General features: G+C 51.2%; 2 protein-coding genes across 2 annotated transcripts in view; both read right to left on the bottom strand.

Moving 5' to 3' along the window:
- The window catches only part of LOC308156388 (AP-4 complex accessory subunit RUSC2), a gene marked incomplete at both ends in the record, with an annotated part of 17,650 nt that extends 16,555 nt beyond the window's left edge, over nucleotides 1-1,095 (bottom strand). Inside the window, 2 exon segments of the mRNA XM_080529726.1 lie at nucleotides 1-984; nucleotides 987-1,095. The exon segment at nucleotides 1-984 is cut by the window's left edge and continues 125 nt beyond it. Of these exon segments, the coding sequence (XP_080385852.1) occupies nucleotides 1-984; nucleotides 987-1,095 (1,093 nt within the window).
- Nucleotides 1,096-11,629: 10,534 nt separating this feature from the next.
- Nucleotides 11,630-22,500, bottom strand: part of atp8b5b (ATPase phospholipid transporting 8B5b) — a 44,246-nt gene continuing 33,375 nt past the window's right edge. Inside the window, exons 17-28 of the mRNA XM_080529725.1 lie at nucleotides 19,462-19,577; nucleotides 18,883-19,047; nucleotides 17,621-17,732; nucleotides 17,300-17,405; nucleotides 16,943-17,093; nucleotides 16,118-16,301; nucleotides 15,572-15,795; nucleotides 15,231-15,314; nucleotides 14,620-14,865; nucleotides 14,086-14,224; nucleotides 13,610-13,740; nucleotides 11,630-11,900 (exon numbers count right to left, since the gene is read on the bottom strand). Of these exons, the coding sequence (XP_080385851.1) occupies nucleotides 11,634-11,900; nucleotides 13,610-13,740; nucleotides 14,086-14,224; nucleotides 14,620-14,865; nucleotides 15,231-15,314; nucleotides 15,572-15,795; nucleotides 16,118-16,301; nucleotides 16,943-17,093; nucleotides 17,300-17,405; nucleotides 17,621-17,732; nucleotides 18,883-19,047; nucleotides 19,462-19,577 (1,925 nt within the window). The 3' untranslated portion in view covers nucleotides 11,630-11,633. The remainder of the gene's footprint in view (nucleotides 11,901-13,609; nucleotides 13,741-14,085; nucleotides 14,225-14,619; nucleotides 14,866-15,230; nucleotides 15,315-15,571; nucleotides 15,796-16,117; nucleotides 16,302-16,942; nucleotides 17,094-17,299; nucleotides 17,406-17,620; nucleotides 17,733-18,882; nucleotides 19,048-19,461; nucleotides 19,578-22,500) is intronic.

Below are 22,500 nucleotides of genomic sequence, written 5' to 3'. Positions count from 1 at the left end.
TGCCGCTGTTGTAGATGGCGCAGAAGTTGACGAGGACGCCGTCAGAGCTGTTGCAGGAAGAGTCGCTGGCGCTCTCCAGGCGGCCGCCAGAGAAGGATTCTGGGAAACATTCGGGTTGGGTCGCGTAGCTGAAACAGACGCCTTCGCCTTCACCGCCGCCGCCGCCACACTTGACCCCGTTCTCTTCGACGACCCCTGACCCCTCTTCTTTCTCGCCGCAGTCCATCGACAACGCCGCGTCGGCGGCGGCTCTGTTGTCGTCGTCGTGGAGATGCGGACATTCTAACCCCAGAAGGTCCAGCCGATCGGGTTGATCGGAGAGCCGGAGATCCCTGCTATCCTGCTGCTTCTCTTGGCCCAACGTCGTCTTCCCCCCCCGCGCCGCCACCTGCCCTGCCCTTCCCAGGGTGCCGTGGGGCGGTAAGGAGGATGCAGGGTGCGAGGAGGAGGAGGCGCGGCGTCTCCCGGCCCAGTCGGAGTTGCCGTGCAACACGAAGGAGGAGTCCTCGTGGTACCTGTGCAGGTTGTCCCCTTCGCTGTCCTCGTCCTCCTCGTCCTCCTCGTCCACCTCGGCCGTGGGGAGGAAGGAGTTGTGGGAGCGTGGAGGCCCGCCGCCCAGGTGCTCCTTCTCCTTCTTCTTCTTCTTCTTCTTCTCTTTCTTGTTCGTCTCTTTCTTCCTCTGGGCGTCGGTCAGCTGTGGCGGCGCCTCCTCTGAGGACTCCGAGGAGGCGGAGTCACACCTCCCGCTGCTGTCGCTGCCCCCCTCCCCGTCCCCCCTGCCCCCCTCCTCCTCCTCTCCTCTGTCCTCTTTGAGGCTCCAGCAGCTGCTGCTGGCGTGTCTGAGGCTGCTGTGGAAGGCGGAGGCCTCGCGGCGCAGCGCGTCCTGCTCGGGGAGGGAGGCAGCCCGGGTCAGACCCGCCGGGCACAGCCGCCCCCCCCCGCCCCCCCCCGGGGCCCCCCCCTCCCCCTCTCGCCTCCCGCGCCACCGCCGCCGCCACACAGCGACCGGACAGGAAGCTGCCAGGGGGAGAGCTGCGGCAGGGGGAAGTGACACGCGATCAGGGTGTTCCCCGATAGGCTGGAGGTCCTGTTCATCCTCTCTCTCTCTCTGGGCGAATCAAGAGGCGGCGGAAGGCGTCATCTCATCGCGATCTCCTCGTCTCCGTGTTGCCATAGAAACAAACATCTGGGGAGGAGAGGAGGGAAGAGAGGAGGAGGAGGAGGAGGAGGAGGAGGAGGAGGGCGTTGATTGGGGATGTGATCACAGAAATAATAATAGTGCAGAATAGAATGCCTCTGCTTTTTTATTTTTTATTTTTTATGATGATGATGATGATGATGATGGGTAGATTCCCCCAAGTGGATTGGATAAATAATTAAGCGGCTCACTAGAATAGAACAGAACTTAACGCAGCTCACAGGCAGCACACGCTATGATAAATACTGCACACGACTGGAACACTTACTGTGTTGTGTTATATATATCTATATTTCATATCATCATACTCATCATGCACAGCATTTTTGCACTGTTGAAGCCACTGTAAAATCCATCACTGTATTAAATGTAGGTTATGTAGGGTTACTGTTTTTTTTTAACTTACGTTACTTATTATTATTGTGTTTTTTTGTATCTGAATGTTGCAATGTCAATGTTGAGGAACCAAAGCCAACACATTTTACTCTTAATAACTTGATCAACTTTAAGGTGCGACTGCTGCCCCAGTGCATCATGGGAACTCACCCTGCCTCCCTGTGCATCATGGGAACTCACCCTGCCTCCCTGTGCATCATGGGAACTCACCCTGCCTCCCTGTGCATCATGGGAACTCACCCTGCCTCCCCGTGCATCAAGGGAACTCACCCTGCCTCCCCGTGCATCATGGGAACTCACCCTGCCTCCCTGTGCATCATGGGAACTCACCCTGCCTCCCCGTGCATCATGGGAACTCACCCTGCCTCCCTGTGCATCATGGGAACTCACCCTGCCTCCCCGTGCATTATGGGAACTCACCCTGCCTCCCAGTGCATCATGGGAACTCACCCTGCCTCCCCGTGCATCATGGGAACTCACCCTGCCTCCCTGTGCATCATGGGAACTCACCCTGCCTCCCCGTGCATCATGGGAACTCACCCTGCCTCCCTGTCCATCATGGGAACTCACCCTGCCTCTACTACAGACACGCTCCTACCGCGTCCTCCCCCCTGAGCCCTCGGCCGGCAATCCATGATTCACTCAGCCATGGAGCGCCCCCCCCCTCTTTCTCTCTCTCTCTCTCTCTGTCTCTCTGTCTCTCTGTAGCCTCCCCTCCCCCCTCCTCTCTCTCTCTCTCTCTCTCTCTAGCCCCCCCCTCCTCTCCCTAGCCCCCCCTCCCCCCCTCCTCTCTCTAACCGCAGTAGTCAAACACAGTTACTCATATGCAGGTCTGCACGGCAACTGGACTGTAAGTGGGCCATCTTTACTGTAGAGACACACACACACACACACACACACACACACACACACACACACATACGCACACGCACACGCACACTCGCACGCACGCACGCACGCACGCACGCACACACGCACACACACACTCACACACTCACACACATACACACACACACACACACACACACACACGCACACGCACACTCGCACGCACGCACGCACGCACGCACGCACACACGCACACACACACACTCACACACTCACACACTCACACACATACACACTCACACACACACTCTCTCACACACACACACACACACGTACAGAGACACTCCATAGGACAGGGCAGGACAAGAGTTCAGATATTGAGCAGTCATGAATGCACACCTTTTTAAAGACGGACAGTATGTACACACACACACACACACACACACACACAGACACACACACACACACACATACACACACACACACAGTTGTCCTGATTCTGAGCTCATTGCTTCATACCGCAACCCTGAGCCCCACAGCCTTCTGGGATATCTCTGTGGTTTACACTTGGCATGCGAGAGGGTGGGAGAGGGGGGGAGAGGGTGGGAGAGGGTGGGAGAGGGGGGGGAGAGGGTGGGAGAGGGTGGGAGAGGGGGGGGTGAGGGTGGGAGAGGGGGGGAGAGGGGGGGAGAGGGGTGGGAGAGGGGGGGAGAGGGGGGGAGAGGGTGGGAGAGGGGGGGGTGAGGGGGGGAGAGGGTGGGAGAGGGTGGGAGAGGGGGAGAGAGGGGGGGAGAGGGTGGGAGAGGGTGGGAGAGGGGGGGGTGAGGGTGGGAGAGGGTGGGAGAGGGGGGGTGAGGGTGGGAGAGGGGGGGAGAGGGTGGGAGAGGGTGGGAGAGGGGGGGAGAGGGGGGGTGAGGGTGGGAGAGGGGGGGAGAGGGTGGGAGAGGGGGGGTGAGGGGGGGAGAGGGTGGGAGAGGGGGGGAGAGGGTGGGAGAGGGGGGGTGAGGGTGGGAGAGGGGGGGAGAGGGGGGGTGAGGGTGGGAGAGGGGGGGAGAGGGGGGGGTGAGGGGGGGAGAGGGGGGGGTGAGGGGGGGAGAGGGTGGGAGAGGGGGCGAGAGGGTGGGAGAGGGGGGGTGAGGGTGGGAGAGGGGGGGTGAGGGTGGGAGAGGAGGGGAGAGGGGGGGGTGAGGGGGGGAGAGGGTGGGAGAGGGTGGGAGAGGGGGGGAGAGGGTGGGAGAGGGTGGGAGAGGGTGGGAGAGGGTGGGAGAGGGGGGGAGAGGGTGGGAGAGGGTGGGAGAGGGGGGGGGGGAGGGGGGGAGAGGGTGGGAGAGGGGGGGGAGAGGGGGGAGAGGGGGGGAGAGGGTGGGAGAGGGGGGGAGAGGGGGGAGAGGGTGGGAGAGGGGGGGAGAGGGGGGAGAGGGGGGGAGAGGGTGGGAGAGGGGGGGGGGGAGGGGGGGAGAGGGGGGGGTGAGGGTGGGAGAGCTGGGGAGAGGGGGGGTGAGGGGGGGAGAGGGTGGGAGAGGGGGGGAGAGGGGGGGAGAGGGTGGGAGAGGGGGGGGTGAGGGTGGGAGAGCTGGGGAGAGGGGGGGAGAGGGTGGGAGAGGGGGGGAGAGGGGGGGAGAGGGGGGGAGAGGGTGGGAGAGGGGGGGAGAGGGGGGGAGAGGGTGGGAGAGGGTGGGGAGAGGGTGGGAGAGGGGGGGAGAGGGTGGGAGAGGGGGGGAGAGGGTGGGGAGAGGGTGGGAGAGGGGGGGAGAGGGGGGGAGAGGGTGGGAGAGGGTGGGAGAGGGGGGGAGAGGGGGGGAGAGGGGGGGTGAGGGTGGGAGAGGGTGGGAGAGGGGGGCGAGAGGGTGGGAGAGGGTGGGAGAGGGTGGGAGAGGGGGGGGTGAGGGTGGGAGAGGGGGGGGTGAGGGTGGGAGAGGGGGGGAGAGGGTGGGAGAGGGGGGGAGAGGGTGGGAGAGGGTGGGAGAGGGGGGGAGAGGGTGGGAGAGGGGGGGAGAGGGTGGGAGAGGGGGGGAGAGGGTGGGAGAGGGGGGGAGAGGGGGGGTGAGGGTGGGAGAGGGGGGGAGAGGGTGGGAGAGGGGGGGTGAGGGTGGGAGAGGGGGGGAGAGGGTGGGAGAGGGTGGGAGAGGGGGGGAGAGGGGGGGTGAGGGTGGGAGAGGGTGGGAGAGGGGGGGAGAGGGGGGGGTGAGGGGGGGAGAGGGTGGGAGAGGGTGGGAGAGGGGGGGTGAGGGGGGGGTGAGGGGGGGAGAGGGGGGGTGAGGGGGCGAGAGGGTGGGAGAGGGGGGGAGAGGGGGGGGTGAGGGGGGGAGAGGGTGGGAGAGGGGGGGAGAGGGGGGGAGAGGGTGGGTGAGGGTGGGAGAGGGTGGGAGAGGGTGGGAGAGGGGGGAGAGGGTGGGAGAGGGGGGGAGAGGGGGGAGAGGGGGGGTGAGGGTGGGAGAGGGTGGGAGAGGGGGGCGAGAGGGTGGGAGAGGGTGGGAGAGGGTGGGAGAGGGTGGGAGAGGGTGGGAGAGGGTGGGAGAGGGTGGGAGAGAGGGGGGGAGAGGGTGGGAGAGGGGGGGGAGAGGGTGGGAGAGGGTGGGAGAGGGTGGGAGAGGGGGGGAGAGGGTGGGAGAGGGGGGGGGTGAATAGGGTCTGGTTGAGAGATTAGGTTATACGGATGACAAATCTATGATAATATAACAATATATTTTTAGTTTGTATTTTGTCTGTTGCTATTTGTGAATATAAAACGCTGCTGTATTTTGGGATCTAATGAAAATCGTCAAACAGTCTTGACTCAGGGCTTCTGTTCACGTCGCAGTCACACAGCTATAAATAAGGCTGGAGGAATTCTACATTCACAAGTAGGAAAGTGTTGTTTTACTGCATCACTTACTGCAGCACAGAGTCTGTCTGTGACAGGGGAGTCACAAGACACACACACAGACACAGACACAGACACAGACACAGACACAGACACAGACACAGACACAGACACAGACACAGACGCACGCACACGCACACGCACACGCACACGCACACGCACACGCACACGCACACACACACACACACACACACACACACACACACACACACACACACACAGCCTACAGTTCACACCCCCCAGCATGGTCCACCTCAGCCTGATCTGTAAATAATCCCCAGAACATCTGGTGGAACATCTACCCCCCCCCCCCCCCTGCCTATCCTTGTGTTCCACTGCACTGTCCAGAGGTAGCCCGGGTGAAAGTATTTACTTTTTACCGTTTATTTACCGTGTCCTGTGCGTTATGACGAATGATAAATAGGAGTTGGTTTGATTTGATTTGCAGCAGTGAAATCCTCTTCATCCTCAGAGAAACATCAACTTAACCATGACAACGGCATATCCATCACTGTCATAACATACCTGTTGTCATACCGCATCCATTAGGTGCCCTGTCATAAACGCCCTGATGTCTCACCACTAATAACACTGTGTATCACTACTGTGTTTACAACTGAAACACACAGAGAAGGCGTTGGCTTTTTACAACGTTTAGGCCTCAATTGAAATGATTTTATGGAAAATAAATCAATGATCATCCTGAAACCAGGGATGACTAGCCTATTCCTTATTTTGGCATAGAGGAACGATAGTCGCTAATGGTAAAATCTAATGGTAAAATGGTAAGTAGACTGACTTATTCCAAATATAGAAGAAGGTGCTTTATAACGTCTTTACAACGGCCTCTCATTCACTCATTCAAACACACATTCGCACACCCATGGCGGCAAGCTACCATGCAAGGCGCCGACATGTGGCCAGGCGGGGTTCGAACCGCCAATCTGCCGACCTTGCGATCATTATACGCCGTCTCTACCTCCTGTGCCACAGCCAAATCAAATCAAATCAAATCAACACCTCATCTCTCTCCAATCACCTCAGATTCAACACACGAACAACACCCCAACACCCCAACACATCAACACCGAATCATAGACGCCCAGGCCGATCAGAGACACAGACATCTCATCTCTGAGGACTGAGACATCCATCCTAGTCTGACAGACAGACAGACAGACATACATCTGCTGACAGACAGACAGACAGACAGACATACATCTGCTGACAGACAGACAGACAAACAGACAGACAGACATACATCTGCTGACAGACAGACAGACAGACAGACAGACATACATACATACATCTGCTGACAGACAGACAGACAGACAGACAGACAGCTCCCCTGAGCCGCCCGCTGAGTTTAAACACCAGAGAAGAAGAAGAGGACTTCCTGTGTGCAGTGGGCCAGCAGGGCAGTGACAGGCTGCTGCTGCTGCAGATGAAGAAACGGCTGCGTTGCATATTTGATACGCCCCCCCCCCCCTCCCCCCCTCCATGGCAGCACCCCTGGCCGCGTCGCTACCCACAGACACATAAACAGACACATAACCACTACCCACAGACACATCAGCAGAGGGAATCCCTGCGCCCCTGGGTACAAGGAACACTAGAGGAAACCAGATCAACCTGATGATGCGATCAGCCCCGACTAATCGCACTAGGGGGGGGGGGGGGCGTTTCTGTCAGATCTGATCACCCGGCTCACGTGAGGAATGGTGGCTACGTCCCTGAGTGACACACTGCTGTGGGGGGGCGGGGGGGTACCAGCAGAGAGGGGGGGGTGGCGGTTAGCCCAGAGGTTAGCAGAGAGGGGGGGGGGGGGGGCGGTTAGCCCAGAGGTTAGCAGAGAGGGGGGGGGGGGGGGGGGTGGCGGCTAGCCCAGAGGTTAGCAGAGAGGGGGGGGGGGGGGGGGGGGGGTGGCGGCTAGCCCAGAGGTTAGCAGAGAGGCCGGCTAGCAGTCGGAAGGTCGCTGATTCGATCCCTGCCTCAGGAGGGAGCTAGCTTGCGTGTGAGCTGGTGACTGGAGGGTTGCTGGCGTCATATCTGAGGTGCCGTTGTGCCCTTGAGCAAGGCACTTAAACCCCTAATTGCTCCAGGGGTTATCTGGCCGCAGGGTAACGACGTTGACCTACTATATGTTTGGCTCGTTACAGCGCGAACTGTACGAAAACCAACAAATTAGGAGTTCTGTGGTCTGCTCTCTGAGCTCGTCTCCTGGGGCTCTTGTGAGCCGAGAGCAGAACACACGTCTCGTAATGACAAGAAGGTTGAATCTAATCTGACCGGCTGTTCAGACGGCCCCTGGAGACACACTCAGACAGCAGACCGCAAACCTCCTGATCTGTCGTTTTGTTTTCATAAAGTTCTCTGTAATGAGCCGCAGAGCAGGACGACATCATTACTCTGGTCCAGAGAAGACCAAGCGTGGCCTACATTCTGGGAGAGGTGGGTTGAAATGGAACACAGATGTAGTCGACTACGTAGAGAGACAGTTTAAAGATCTAGTCAATCATTTGAACAGAGGGCAGGCTTTATCTAAACATGCACAGCAGATACGGTCCACCCTTTCCGTCAGGTGCTAAAATAAACACATGAGGGTGTGTGTGTGTGTGTGTGTGTGTGTGTGTGTGTGTCTTTGGTCAATTGGAATAGACTGATCAAAATCCAAACAAACACATGAACTCAGCCTGCTCGCTTTGGTTCAGCTCACCTGCGCGCCTGGACATCAGTGCTAAAGTGACGGAGGAGGCAGCGGGTGTGAGACACAGGACGAGGGGAGGCAACTAGGGCGACAGAGAGAAGCTGACAGGCTGAGACAGACAGACAGGGTGAGACAGACAGACAGGGTTTATTAGCCTGCGTGCATGTGTGTCAGTGTGCATGTGTGTCAGTGTGCATGTGTGTCAGTGTGCATGTGTGTCAGTGTGCATGTGTGTCAGTGGAAACGATGCCAGATCGCATGATGACACAAATTACAGCACTTGGACACAAGTCTACAGAGTTCTAATGGAGGGAAACCTCGGCAGCATATACGGAACAGGCATCTTCACACAGCATGAAACCTAGATTACAACAGTCGTCCTATAACGTCTGCAGTAAAAGTTCTATACAAATAAAGGTTATTATTATTATTATTATTATTATTATAAACGTCTGCCGGTTGTCTGACTTTAAGTTCCAGTAGCGGTATATTCATTAGAAATATATTCCAAACAGTAAGGTAATAATGTCATACAAAACATTAAACATTATCTAACCAAATCATTTTTAAAAATACATGCGTCACTGCTTATCCTGCTTTATACAAATGACGTAAACGCATAAATAGATGATTAAACATACATACGGCGGCGGGGCGCAGAGATGCGGTGTGTTTTGCTGGACGGTTTCTTTCCGTCAACGGTCCAAGCCTCGCGCTCCCGGTGCCGGTAGAGACCCAGGCTGCGTTCGTAACATTCGCTCCGAAAATCTGAACAGCACTCATGGAATGCCTCTTGTCCAATCAAATTACTTGGTCCCTTTATGACGTTGAACCCAGTGTGCGCTCCGGCGCTCTCAGAGTGAGTTTACGAACGCAGCCCGAGGCCAGACCGGTGGATCAGCTGGATTAGTCGCGTCACAGCGTCTCCAGCCAATCAGGAGCAGCGCAGATTCCAACAACAAATAACAGCCATAGAAAATGTATTTAATACTAACGGGAGAATCATCTGTGATCTGATAAACACAACAACAACGAGAACAACAAGACATGAAAAATATGACATGTTTATTGTGGCATTATGCTCAAAAGTACATTTTAGAGAGTGTCTATGATTACATACAGTACAGTTGTCCAATGATTGTTGATTTAATTGATATTGCATTAACTTAAACCCAACATTAAAGACCACTATGCATGACACATCACAGTAAACGAATCATATTATTATTCCCAGAGAAAAACGAATATAAAACCCCCCAAATATAACATTTAGGTCGACTAAGATTAATTAATTTAATTTCTATGATCATGATACAGTAAAAATCATCATCATCTCATGATGCGTCTCAATACAACACCCTGAGTTCAGACAGTTGAATGTCAGAGAAGGAAAAGTTTATATATACAATAATAAAAATCATCATATTCAACAAGGTTTTGTCACACCAAATCAGCCAATTATAGAGAATCATCAACTTCATTTATAGATCTATATAACATCTGCATTCATAGATCTATATAACATCTGCATTCTGAGAACTATCATTCATCGATCTATAATAATAATAACTTTTTATTTGTATAGCACTTTTCCTGCAAACGTTGCAGCTCAAAGTGCTCCAATCATTATATAATCATAATTACTATAGAACATCTGCATTCATAGATCTATAGAATTCTGCATTCATAGATCTATAGAAATCTGCATTCATAGATCTATAGAACATCTACATTCATAGATCTATAGAACTATCATTCATAGATCTATAGAACTATCATTCATAGATCTATAGAACACCTGCATTCATAGATCTATAGAACATCTACATTCATAGATCTATAGAACATCTACATTCATAGATCTATAGAACTATCATTCATAGATCTATAGAACATCTACATTCATATATCTATAGAACATCTACATTCATAGATCTATAGAACATCTACATTCATAGATCTATAGAACTATCATTCATAGATCTATAGAACATCTACATTCATATATCTATAGAACATCTACATTCATAGATCTATAGAACTATCATTCATAGATCTATAGAACATCTGCATTCATAGATCTATAGAACATCTACATTCATAGATCTATAGAACTATCATTCATAGATCTATAGAACATCTACATTCATAGATCTATAGAACATCTGCATTCATAGATCTATAGAACATCTACATTCATAGATCTATAGAACTATCATTCATAGATCTATAGAACATCTACATTCATATATCTATAGAATTCTGCATTCATAGATCAATAGAAATCTGCATTCATAGATCTATAGAAATCTGCATTCATAGATCTATAGAACATCTACATTCATAGATCTATAGAACATCTACATTCATATATCTATAGAACTATCATTCATAGATCTATAGAACATCTACATTCATAGATCTATAGAACATCTACATTCATATATCTATAGAACATCTACATTCATAGATCTATAGAACATCTACATTCATAGATCTATAGAACATCTACATTCATAGATCTATAGAACATCTACATTCATAGATCTATAGAACATCTGCATTCATAGATCTATAGAACATCAGGCTTGATATCACACCGAAGCTCAGAGTTTTCACATTTACGCAAACATAGTCTGGGACACATTTCTCCATGAAAATACAAACACACCTGGTACCAAATACTGGCTTGAGGGGTGCGGTGGGGGGATGAGAGGGGGGGGGGTCCTGGAATTGATCCAGACTCCTCACATGGGACAGGCTCAAGGGTTTCACAGAAACGTGGCTGAGTGATTATTACCGTTTAACACTAGAACAGCCATGGGTAAAAAATATCTTTGCATTCGATCAAATTTCAGGACCCTTGACTTTTTCTAAATATGTGCGTTCTACCACCCAGTATCCTTACATTTCACATCAGGATAAGCTAGTATGAAGCTATTTTGCAGTTTTTTCTGTGTAGGAGGCAGGCTAATTTAGGTGTTCGCCAACTAGTGGTCGTTGTGTGTAAATAGCAGCTTCCCATTGTAAAGACTATGGTCATTTGACCCAGAGGCGGCTCTTATAGCAGGTGAAACAGGCACGGCTGTTTTAACACGGCTAGTTTTAACTCACCAACTGCCAAAGAAGTCGTGAACACTCACCACCTAAAGTGTGCCGAGTGTTCTATGTGGTGTTCTACCTAGCAACAACACTCTGATTGGCTACAAAATGAAAGCTGAGTAAGGTAGTAGGTAAAAAAGGCTCGGCTGTTCTAGTGTTAACTGGGTTGCGTTGGTGGTAGGCTGGCTCCCCTCTCCTAAGGGCTCTGCCCCCCTCTCCTAAGGGCTCTGCCCCCCTCTCCTAAAGGTGCTGCCCCCCTCTCCTAAAGGCTCTGCTTCTTCTCCTCCCCTATCCTAAGGGCTCCCTTTCCTCTCCTAAGGGCTCCCCTCGTCTCCCCTCCCCTCTCCTAAGGGCTCCCCTCTCCTAAAGGCTCTGCCTCCTCTCCTCCCCTCTCCTAAAGGCTCTGCCTCCTCTCCTCCCCTCTCCTAAAGGCTCTGCCTCCTCCCCTCCCCTCTCCTAAGGGCTCTGCCCCCCTCTCCTAAGGGCTCTGCCCCCCTCTCCTAAGGGCTCTGCCCCCCTCTCCTAAGGCCCCCCCTCTCCTAGGGGCTGTGCGGCTGCTCCGCCTCCTCTGCGATGCTGCGGTAGTGCTGAGGCTGGGTCTGGGCCAGGGCCGACTCCGCCGGGGGGAACAGGGCGACCCGGGTCTTCAGCGGTCGCCGTAGGAACCTGCCGGAGGTCACGAGGTCGCCGAAGCCCTGGGCGTGGGAGAAGGCGTAGCCCGACCGCCTGGTGCTGACCCGCCTGGGGTGGACCCGCTGGGTAGGAGGGGGGGGCAGGGCCTTGGCCTGTCTCACCTTGTACCTCACCTGGAGGGAGGGTGGGGAGGGAGGGATGGGTGGGAGGGGAGGGATGGAGGGGGGGATGGGAGGGATGGAGGGATGGGAGGGAGAGATGGGTGGGGTGGGAGGGATGGAGGGATGGGAGGGATGGGAGGGAGGGATGGAGGGTGGGATGGGAGGGGATGGAGGGATGGGAGGGAGGGATGGGAGGGAGGGATGGAGGGATGGAGGGTGGGATGGAGGGAGGGATGGGAGGGGAGGGAGGGATGGAGGGTGGGAGAGAGGGAGGGAGGGTGGGAGAGAGGGAGGGATGGGAGGGAGGGACAGAGGGATGGGAAAGAGGGGAGGGAGGGATAGGAGGGAGGGAGGGAGGGATGGGATGGGAGAGACCGGTATAAAAGAAGGGAAGGAGGGAGGGAGGGATGAGAGGTCAGTTGGACATTGAATCAAGTGTAGGAAGTAGATGTACAGTGGAGGAAATTATGGAGGAAAGTATTCAACACATCAGCAATTTCTAATTCAACATATTCACATTGTGTTGTATTGCAAATACATTTCAGATAGCGTGTTCAATACTTCTTTCCTGTGCCATGTTTCTATGGATTGGAATGTTCCAGTTTCTCCAGCTGTGTGGTTGTACTGAGTGAATAAAGTCCAAACGAGACACAAACACGACCAGCTTCTGTCATCTCTGCAGGGGTCCTCTCACCCAGGGCCCCATCTGGCCCAAACCCCCTGCGGTGACCACGAATGTGCCTGACAGAAATAACCACGGAGGCGGGAGGAAGGAGTGAGTAGGCCCTGGCTCTGACGGGTTAATGGCAGTCACACCCACCCAGCCCTGTTATCATCTACTGGCCTGGGGGGGGGGGGGGGGGGTGGCGCCACCTAGTGGACGGTGAGTTGGACTGGTGATCAGAAGGTCATGAGAAAAAATCTCCACCTGGGAACACCACCACTAGTGTGTCATTGAGTAAGACCTGGGAACACCACCACTAGTGTGTCCTTGAGTAAGACCTGGGAACACCACCACTAGCGTGCCCTTGAGTAAGACCTGGGAACACCACCACTAGTGTGTCCTTGAGCAAGACCTGGGAACACCACCACTAGTGTGTCCTTGAGTAAGACCTGGGACCACCACCACTAGTGTGTCCTTGAGTAAGACCTGGGAACACCACCACTAGTGTGTAGCCTTGAGTAAGGCCTGGGAACACCACCACTAGTGTGTCCTTGAGTAAGACCTGGGAACACCACCACTAGTGTGTCCTTGAGTAAGACCTGGGACCACCACCACTAGTGTGTCCTTGAGTAAGACCTGGGAACACCACCACTAGTGTGTCCTTGAGTAAGACCTGGGAACACCACCACTAGTGTGTCCTTGAGTAAGACCTGGGAACACCACCACTAGTGTGTCCTTGAGTAAGACCTGGGAACACCACCACTAGTGTGTCCTTGAGTAAGACCTGGGAACACCACCACAGCAATGGCGACAAGCTATGATGAAAGGCGCCGGTCATTGGGAGCAATTTTGGGTCAAGTGTCTTGTCCAAGGACACCTCGACATGTGTCCAGCCGGGGTTCGAAGCGCCGATCTGCCGACCTTGCGATCATTAGATGCCGGCTCTACCTCCTGAGCCACAACCGCCCCATTATGCAGTTCATTACAGTCTCTGACCCCCCCTAACCCCGCTGACCCCTCCTAACGCCCCTAACCCCCCTGACCCCCCCCCCCTAACCTTGTCGTTGATAGTCGGCCACAGCTGGAGGCGCAGGAAGCGGTATGCCACGACAGGAAGTACAGTGAGGATGGAGGTGAGCAGGATGGTGAGCCACACGTTGGGCTGGTTCAGAGAGTTCCTGGCTGAGCCTGGTGGACAACAACAAACATCAACAAAGACCAGACTTAGAATCAGATGACATGAACGGTGGAAGGCAAACGTACTCAAACCTACACCATTTCACCGTAATAATAACAACAATAATTAGTGAAGGGGAAGGTGACAGGAAGTGAAGGGGAAGGTGACAGGAAGTGAAGGGGAAGGTAACAGGAAGTGAAGGGGAAGGTGACAGGAAGTGAAGGGGAAGGTGACAGGAAGTGAAGGGGAAGGTAACAGGAAGTGAAGGGGAAGGTGACAGGAAGTGGTACTCAGTAACAGGAAGTGAAGAGGAAGGTGACAGGAAGTGCTACTCAGTAACAGGAAGTGGTACTCACCGACGAAGGGGAAGGCGGAGGTGAAGATGAGGAACATGCCGTTGCTGTACATGGTGAAGGCCACGGCGAAGTACACGGACAGACTGCCCCACAGGAAGAACTGGTTCAGGGCGGTCCAGTAGTGGGTGTCCAGGCCCAGCTGGAGGAGAGGAGGGGAGGTGGGGGTTACTGTGTGTGTGTGTGTGTATATGTTGTGTGTGTGTGTGTATATGTGTGTGTGTGTGTGTGTGTGTGTGTATGTGTGTGTGTGTGTGTGTGTGTGTGTCATCAGGAGGGAGCTGCATGTGTGAGCTGGTGACTGGAGGGTTGCTGGCATCATATCTAAGTTGCCTACCACTGCCGTTGTGACCTTGAGCAAGGCACTTAACCCCTAATCGCTCCGGGGGCGTTTACTATGTCTGACCCTGTTCCTAGAGCTAAAAACACATTTCGTTGTCCTCTGTGCGATGACAGAAAGGTTGAACCTAACCTAATCTAATCTCTAATCTAAGTGCCTGCCACTGCCGTTGTGCCCTTGAGCAAGGCGCCTCTCACCTGGATGCTGACGGCGATGAGCAGGCACGTCTGGGCCAGCAGGGCGAAGGACTGGTAGTCCACGATGTCCTTGCCGTCGTCCCGGACCGTGTCGATCATGGCGGCCCAGGGGATGAGGAACAGCACCAGGGAGGAGTAGCAGCTGTGGCAGACGCAGCGGACGAAGGCCTTCTTACTGAAGTACAGGCTCAGCTGGCCCGGCGCGTACAGCTGAGGGTACTGGAAGCTCCACCGGTCGTTCACGTCCTGGAGACACACAGAATCAGAACCAGAACCACATCAGAACCAGAACCACATCAGAACCAGATCAGATCAGAACCAGATCAGAATGAGAATCAGAGTTCTTTTTTTGCCAAGTATATTCGCACATACAGGAAATTAACTTGGTTCCATCAACGTCGCTAAAGGAAAGTCCAGGCTTATTCTTATTCTGTTGTTGTTGTTGTTGTTGTGGTTGTTGTTGTTGTTGTTGTGGTTGTTGTTGTTGTGGTTGTTGTGGTTGTTGTTGTTGTTGTGGTGGTTGTTGTTGTTGTTGTGTTTGTTGTTGTTGTTGTGGTTGTTGTTGTGGTTGTTGTGGTTGTGGTTGTTGTTGTTGTTGTTTTTGTGATTACCTGGTCGAAGAGGCTGAGTCCGAGGACAGGGAGGGCTGTGTAGACCAGGTTATACAGGGTGATGAACCACTCGTCATACACCGTCTGGAAGAACACAGGAGGAAGAACACAGCTTAAACACAGACAGACCACATCACAGACAGACCATATCACAGACAGACCATATCACAGACAGACCATCACAGACAGAACATATCACAGACAGACCATATCACAGACAGACCATCACAGACAGACCATATCACAGACAGAACATATCACAGACAGACCATCACAGACAGACCATATCACAGACATCCTCGATCGTTTTCGATCCCATAATGCCGTTCTCTGAGCCTCACCTGCGCCGAGAAGCCGCAGAAGAAGCCGTACCAGAAGTGGACGAAGGTGAAGGTGAAGTTCTTGTAGAAGAAGTAGCGGAGGAACTTGCACATGCGCAGGTAGGACCAGCGGCCGTGCACCAGCAGGAGGCGCTGCAGGTAGCGGAACTGGGCGAAGGAGAAGTCGCTGGAGAGGACGGCCTGCATGCCCTCCTGCCCTGAGATACCCACGCCTATATGGGCCGCTGAGGGGGGAGGGGGGGGGGAGGGAGAGAGGATGAGTGTGTGTACATGCCCTCCTGCCCTGAGATACCCACGCCTATATGGGCCGCTGCGGGGGGAGGGGGGGGGGGGGAGAGAGAGAGGATGAGTGTGTGTGCATGCCCTCCTGCCCTGAGATACCCACGCCTATATGGGCCGCTGGAGGGAGGGGGGAGGGGGGGGGGATCATAGCCCCGTTAGCCCAGTTAGCTTAGCTTACCCTTGACCATGTTGACGTCATTAGCCCTGTTAGCTTAGCTTACCCTTGATCGCGCTGACGTAATTAGCCCCCTTAGCTTAGCTTACCCTTGATCATGCTAACGTCGTTAGCCCCGTCGCCGATGGCCAGCGTGACGGCCTGCTTGTACTTCTTGACCAGCTCCACCACCTGGGCCTTCTGCAGCGGGGTGACCCGGCAGCAGATGACCGTCTGGCACATGCAGGCCGTCCGCAGCAGCTCCAACTCCATCTCCTTCTGCAGGGCGAACGCCTGAACCACGGGGAGAGAGAAGGGACAAACATGAACACCTTAGGAGGAGAGATGAGACACATAAACACCTCAGGAAGAGAGATGAGACACAAACACCTCAGGAAGAGAGATGAGACACATGAACACCTCAGGAGGAGAGATGAGACACATGAACACCTCAGGAACAACAGGAGGAGAGATGAGACACATGAACACCTCAGGAACAACAGGAGGAGAGATGAGACACATTGAACACCTCAGGAACAACAGGAGGAGAGATGAGACACATGGAACACCTCAGGAACAACAGGAGGAGAGATGAGACACATGAACACCTCAGGGTCTCTTACCAGGCTGTAGCTATGGTAACACTCAGGGTCTCTTACCAGGCTGTAACTATGGTAACAGGGTCTTACCAGGCTGTAACTATGGTAACTTACCAGGCTGTAACTATGGTAACTCACCAGGCTGTAACTATGGTAACTCACCAGGCTGTAACTATGGTAACTCACCAGGCTGTAACTATGGTAACTCACCAGGCTGTAACTATGGTAACTTACCAGGCTGTAACCGTGGTAACTTACCAGGCTGTAACTATGGTAACTTACCAGGCTGTAACCATGGTAACAGGGTCTCACCAGGCTGTAACTATGGTAACTCACCAGGCTGTGTCCGTTGATGACCAGGCCGTACTCCCCCTCCACCTTCTCGTCCGCCACCGTCTGGGTTCTGACCCGGCAGAACAGCCCGGTCCTGCTGTGATGCACCTCCGCCTCCTCTGCTGCCTCGGGACACATCCTCCGCCTCGCACTCCTGGTGGAGGGGGGGGGGAAGAAACAGACTGTTACACGTGGTCTTACTGTTGTGCTTCAAACTGTGAGTGTGACGACCGTCTCTAGACTCGACTCTAGGCGTGTCTCTGGGTGATGACATCATCACCGTCCCTGTCTCTGGGTGATGACATCATCCGTGTCTCTTCTGGGTGATGACATCATCAGCGTCCGTGTCTCTGGACTCACCTGAGCTCCTCTCTCACGTCCTCTGCGGTGCTCGCCGCCACCACGAAGATCTCCGTCATGTCCTCTCTCAGCATGTTGCAGGAGTACCCGATGTTCTCTGCTGTCTCTGAGACACACACACATGAGACAAGAGAGATGAGACAACACACAGATGAGAGGATCAGAGAGAGATGGAGACAGAGAGAGAGATGGAGAGAGAGAGATGAGAGAATCAGAGAGAGACAGAGAGAGAGACAGACAGAGAGAGAGAGACAGACAGAGAGAGAGAGACAGAGAGAGAGAGAGAGAGAGAGAGAGAGAGAGAGAGAGAGAGGCCCCCACCCTGCTTGTCCCCGGTCAGGACCCAGATCTTGATGTCGGCCTTGGCCAGCTGCTGGATGGTCTGGGGGACGCCGTCCTGCAACTTGTCCTCCACCGCAGTCGACCCCAACAGCTACACACACACACACACACGCACACACACACACACACACACACACAGACGCCTTATTCCAAAACAACTTACAATCTCTACATTTGACTAAGCAAGTGAATCCTCAATCCACCAGTCGTAGCAGGAAGAGTAATCTAGCTCAGGCCCGGGGCCACTGGCAGTTGTCGTGCTTTTTTCTTTTCTTTTTTTTTTACACTGGAGAAACAGTACAAGGGGGAGAAGTAGAAATCTTAGGAGACACAGTATAGGGGGAAGCAGCTGTCTCAGGAGACAGAGACAGACACAGTTTAATTCATCAGTCCTGGTGGTAGTACAGCAGGATGATGAGATGATTGATTGATTGATTGATTGATTATACTTTATTGTCCCCGAGGAGAAATTTGTCTTGGGCATGGTACTTTCATGCTTCAAGTGCAACAGAGACGATACAACATACTGTAGACAAAGTAAACAACAGGACAGCAACAAACATTGAGTGACATTGGCAGCAGTTTCCACCTGGACATGGCATCATTTGGTATAAATATATATATGATCAGATGATCAGATCTGGTGTCTGTGTGAGAGACTCACCAGAAGGTCTTTCTCTATCTCCTCTACTCACCAGAAGGTCTTCTCTACCTCCTCTACTCACCAGAAGGTCTTCTCTATCTCCTCTACTCACCAGAAGGTCCTTCTCTATCTCCTCTACTCACCAGAAGGTCCTTCTCTATCTCCTCTACTCACCAGAAGGTCTTCTCTATCTCCTCTACTCACCAGAAGGTCTTCTCTATCTCCTCTACTCACCAGAAGGTCTTCTCTATCTCCTCTACTCACCAGAAGGTCTTCTCTCTCCTCTACTCACCAGAAGGTCCTTCTCTATCTCCTCTACTCACCAGAAGGTCCTTCTCTATCTCCTCTACTCACCAGAAGGTCTTCTCTATCTCCTCTACTCACCAGAAGGTCTTCTCTATCTCCTCTACTCACCAGAAGGTCTTCTCTACCTCCTCTACTCACCAGAAGGTCCTTCTCTATCTCCTCTACTCACCAGAAGGTCCTTCTCTACCTCCTCTACTCACCAGAAGGTCTTCTCTACCTCCTCTACTCACCACGAGGTCCTTCTCTATCTCCTCTACTCACCAGAAGGTCCTTCTCTATCTCCTCTACTCACCATAAGGTCCTTCTCTATCTCCTCGTACAGCTCGTCCAGCTTCTCGTCTCTCTCCTCCAGGGCCGTGCTGGCCTCATGGTGGCGCTGTCTCCAGGCCTTCATGTAGCCCTCGTCCAGATGCTTATAGGCCAGGGCCAGAGTACGCAGACCCTCCCCTGCATACTCCTGTTGGGTCAGATTAGATTAGATTAGATTAGATTACATTACATTACATTACATTACATTAGATTACATTACATTAGATTACATTACATTAGATTACATTAGATTACATTACATTAGATTAGACTAGATACACCTGCATACTCCTGTTGGATTAGATTGATCATTTATTTATCAACTTTATTGTCATTGCAGAGTACAAGTACCAGACAAAGAAATTAGGTTTAGCATCTAACACGAAGTGCAAAATAGTGATATAAATCCAAAAGCAACGTACATTGCAGTGAGTGCATACATGTTTCAGTATATATGGTCCCAGCTGGGAATCGAACCCACAACCTAAGCGTTGTTAGCGCCGTGCTCTACCAGCTTGAACCAGACTGTTATATGATCACATGGAGACGGGGGGTCACTCACGTTGAGGTGTCCGGTGTTGACCTCCATCAGCTTGTGGCAGGAGGGGTGCAGCCGGTCGTAGATGATGGTGTCTGCCCCCTTACAGTACAGAGTCAGCTGCCCCCCCGGGCTCCTCACTAGAGAACAACAGGAGACGGCTGGTTATAGGGTCAGATCTCAACTGTTTATAGGGTCAGATCTCAACTGTTTATAGGGTCAAACCTCAACTGTTTATAGGTCAGATCTCAACTGTTTATAGGGTCAAATCTCAACTGTTTATAGGGTCAGATCTCAACTGTTTATAGGGTCAGATCTCAACTGTTTATAGGGTCAGATCTCAACTGTTTATAGGGTCAGATCTCAACTGTTTATAGGGTCAAATCTCAACTGTTTATAGGGTCAGATCTCAACTGTTTATAGGGTCAGATCTCAACTGTTTATAGGGTCAGATCTCAACTGTTTATAGGGTCAGATCTCAACTGTTTATAGGGTCAGATCTCAACTGTTTATAGGGTCAGATCTCAACTGTTTATAGGGTCAGATCTCAACTGTTTATAGGGTCAGATCTCAACTGTTTATAGGGTCAAATCTCAACTGTTTATAGGGTCAGATCTCAACTGTTTATAGGGTCAAATCTCAACTGTTTATAGGGTCAGATCTCAACTGTTTATAGGGTCAGATCTCAACTGTTTATAGGGTCAAACCTCAACTGTTTATAGGGTCAGATCTCAACTGTTTATAGGGTCAGATCTCAACTGTTTATAGGGTCAGATCTCAACTGTTTATAGGGTCAGATCTCAACTGTTTATAGGGTCAGATCTCAACTGTTTATAGGGTCAAATCTCAACTGTTTATAGGGTCAGATCTCAACTGTTTATAGGGTCAGATCTCAACTGTTTATAGGGTCAGATCTCAACTGTTTATACTAGGGTCAAATCTAAACTGTTTATAGGGTCAGATCTCAACTGTTTATAGGGTCAAACCTCAACTGTTTATAGGGTCAGATCTCAACTGTTTATACTAGGGTCAAATCTCAACTGTTTATAGGGTCAGATCTCAACTGTTTATAGGGTCAGATCTCAACTGTTTATACTAGGGTCAAATCTAAACTGTTTATAGGGTCAGATCTCAACTGTTTATAGGGTCAGATCTCAACTGTTTATAGGGTCAGATCTCAACTGTTTATAGGGTCAGATCTCAACTGTTTATAGGGTCAGATCTCAACTGTTTATAGGGTCAAATCTCAACTGTTTATAGGGTCAGATCTCAACTGTTTATAGGGTCAGATCTCAACTGTTTATAGGGTCAGATCTCAACTGTTTATAGGGTCAGATCTCAACTGTTTATAGGGTCAGATCTCAACTGTTTATAGGGTCAAACCTCAACTGTTTATAGGGTCAGATCTCAACTGTTTATAGGGTCAGATCTCAACTGTTTATAGGGTCAGATCTCAACTGTTTATAGGGTCAGATCTCAACTGTTTATAGGGTCAAATCTCAACTGTTTATAGGGTCAGATCTCAACTGTTTATAGGGTCAGATCTCAACTGTTTATAGGGTCAGATCTCAACTGTTTATACTAGGGTCAAATCTAAACTGTTTATAGGGTCAGATCTCAACTGTTTATAGGGTCAAACCTCAACTGTTTATAGGGTCAGATCTCAACTGTTTATACTAGGGTCAAATCTAAACTGTTTATAGGGTCAGATCTCAACTGTTTATAGGGTCAGATCTCAACTGTTTATACTAGGGTCAAATCTAAACTGTTTATAGGGTCAGATCTCAACTGTTTATAGGGTCAAACCTCAACTGTTTATAGGTCAGATCTCAACTGTTTATAGGGCCAGATCTCAACTGTTTATAGGGTCAGATCTCAACTGTTTATAGGGTCAGATCTCAACTGTTTATAGGGTCAGATCTCAACTGTTTATAGGGTCAGATCTCAACTGTTTATAGGGTCAGATCTCAACTGTTTATAGGGTCAGATCTCAACTGTTTATAGGGTCAAACCTCAACTGTTTATAGGGTCAGATCTCAACTGTTTATAGGGTCAGATCTCAACTGTTTATATGGTCAGATCTCAACTGTTTATAGGGTCAGATCTCAACTGTTTATAGGGTCAGATCTCAACTGTTTATAGGGTCAAATCTCAACTGTTTATAGGGTCAGATCTCAACTGTTTATAGGGTCAGATCTCAACTGTTTATAGGGTCAGATCTCAACTGTTTATACTAGGGTCAAATCTAAACTGTTTATAGGGTCAGATCTCAACTGTTTATAGGGTCAAACCTCAACTGTTTATAGGGTCAGATCTCAACTGTTTATACTAGGGTCAAATCTAAACTGTTTATAGGGTCAGATCTCAACTGTTTATAGGGTCAGATCTCAACTGTTTATACTAGGGTCAAATCTAAACTGTTTATAGGGTCAGATCTCAACTGTTTATAGGGTCAAACCTCAACTGTTTATAGGTCAGATCTCAACTGTTTATAGGGTCAAATCTCAACTGTTTATAGGGTCAAATCTCAACTGTTTATAGGGTCAAATCTCAACTGTTTATAGGGTCAAACCTCAACTGTTTAGCAGGGGTGTCCAAACTTTTTTCACAGAGGGCCACATACAGAAAAATATACTCAAGGCTGGGCCACTCACTAGAGGTGAGGTATCGCCTCACCTCTAATGTATTAAAGTTAATCAAATGTAGGTAAATTATGCTTGATACCTGAATATGCTTAAAGAAAAACAGCCCATATCATAACTTTCCATTAAATGTTTTTTTCTTTTTTTTATAAAGACGGCTCATTCTCAAAACAGCAGCCTCAGATTGCTTCTTAGTAAGAGTGATAGAGCTCGTCCCCATATTCAGCATCAACATCAGATAGGAACACTTGAAATTCTCTGTGGTAGAGCCCTCGTGCTCTAATTATGTTGATAGTTTTCACAACTGTGTTCATCACATCATTAAGCTGGACTGCCTTGGCACAAAGGGCTTCTTGGTCGATGATGAGTGTACAGCGTTTTTCCTGGCTCAAAATGATGCGGAGGTGGTACCAGTGGTGTT

This window comes from Nansenia antarctica (assembly GCF_963989245.1).
Source record: "Nansenia antarctica genome assembly, chromosome: 4".
NCBI classification, from domain to species: Eukaryota; Metazoa; Chordata; class Actinopteri; order Argentiniformes; family Microstomatidae; genus Nansenia; species Nansenia antarctica.
This window is presented reverse-complemented; position numbering and strand designations above follow the sequence as displayed.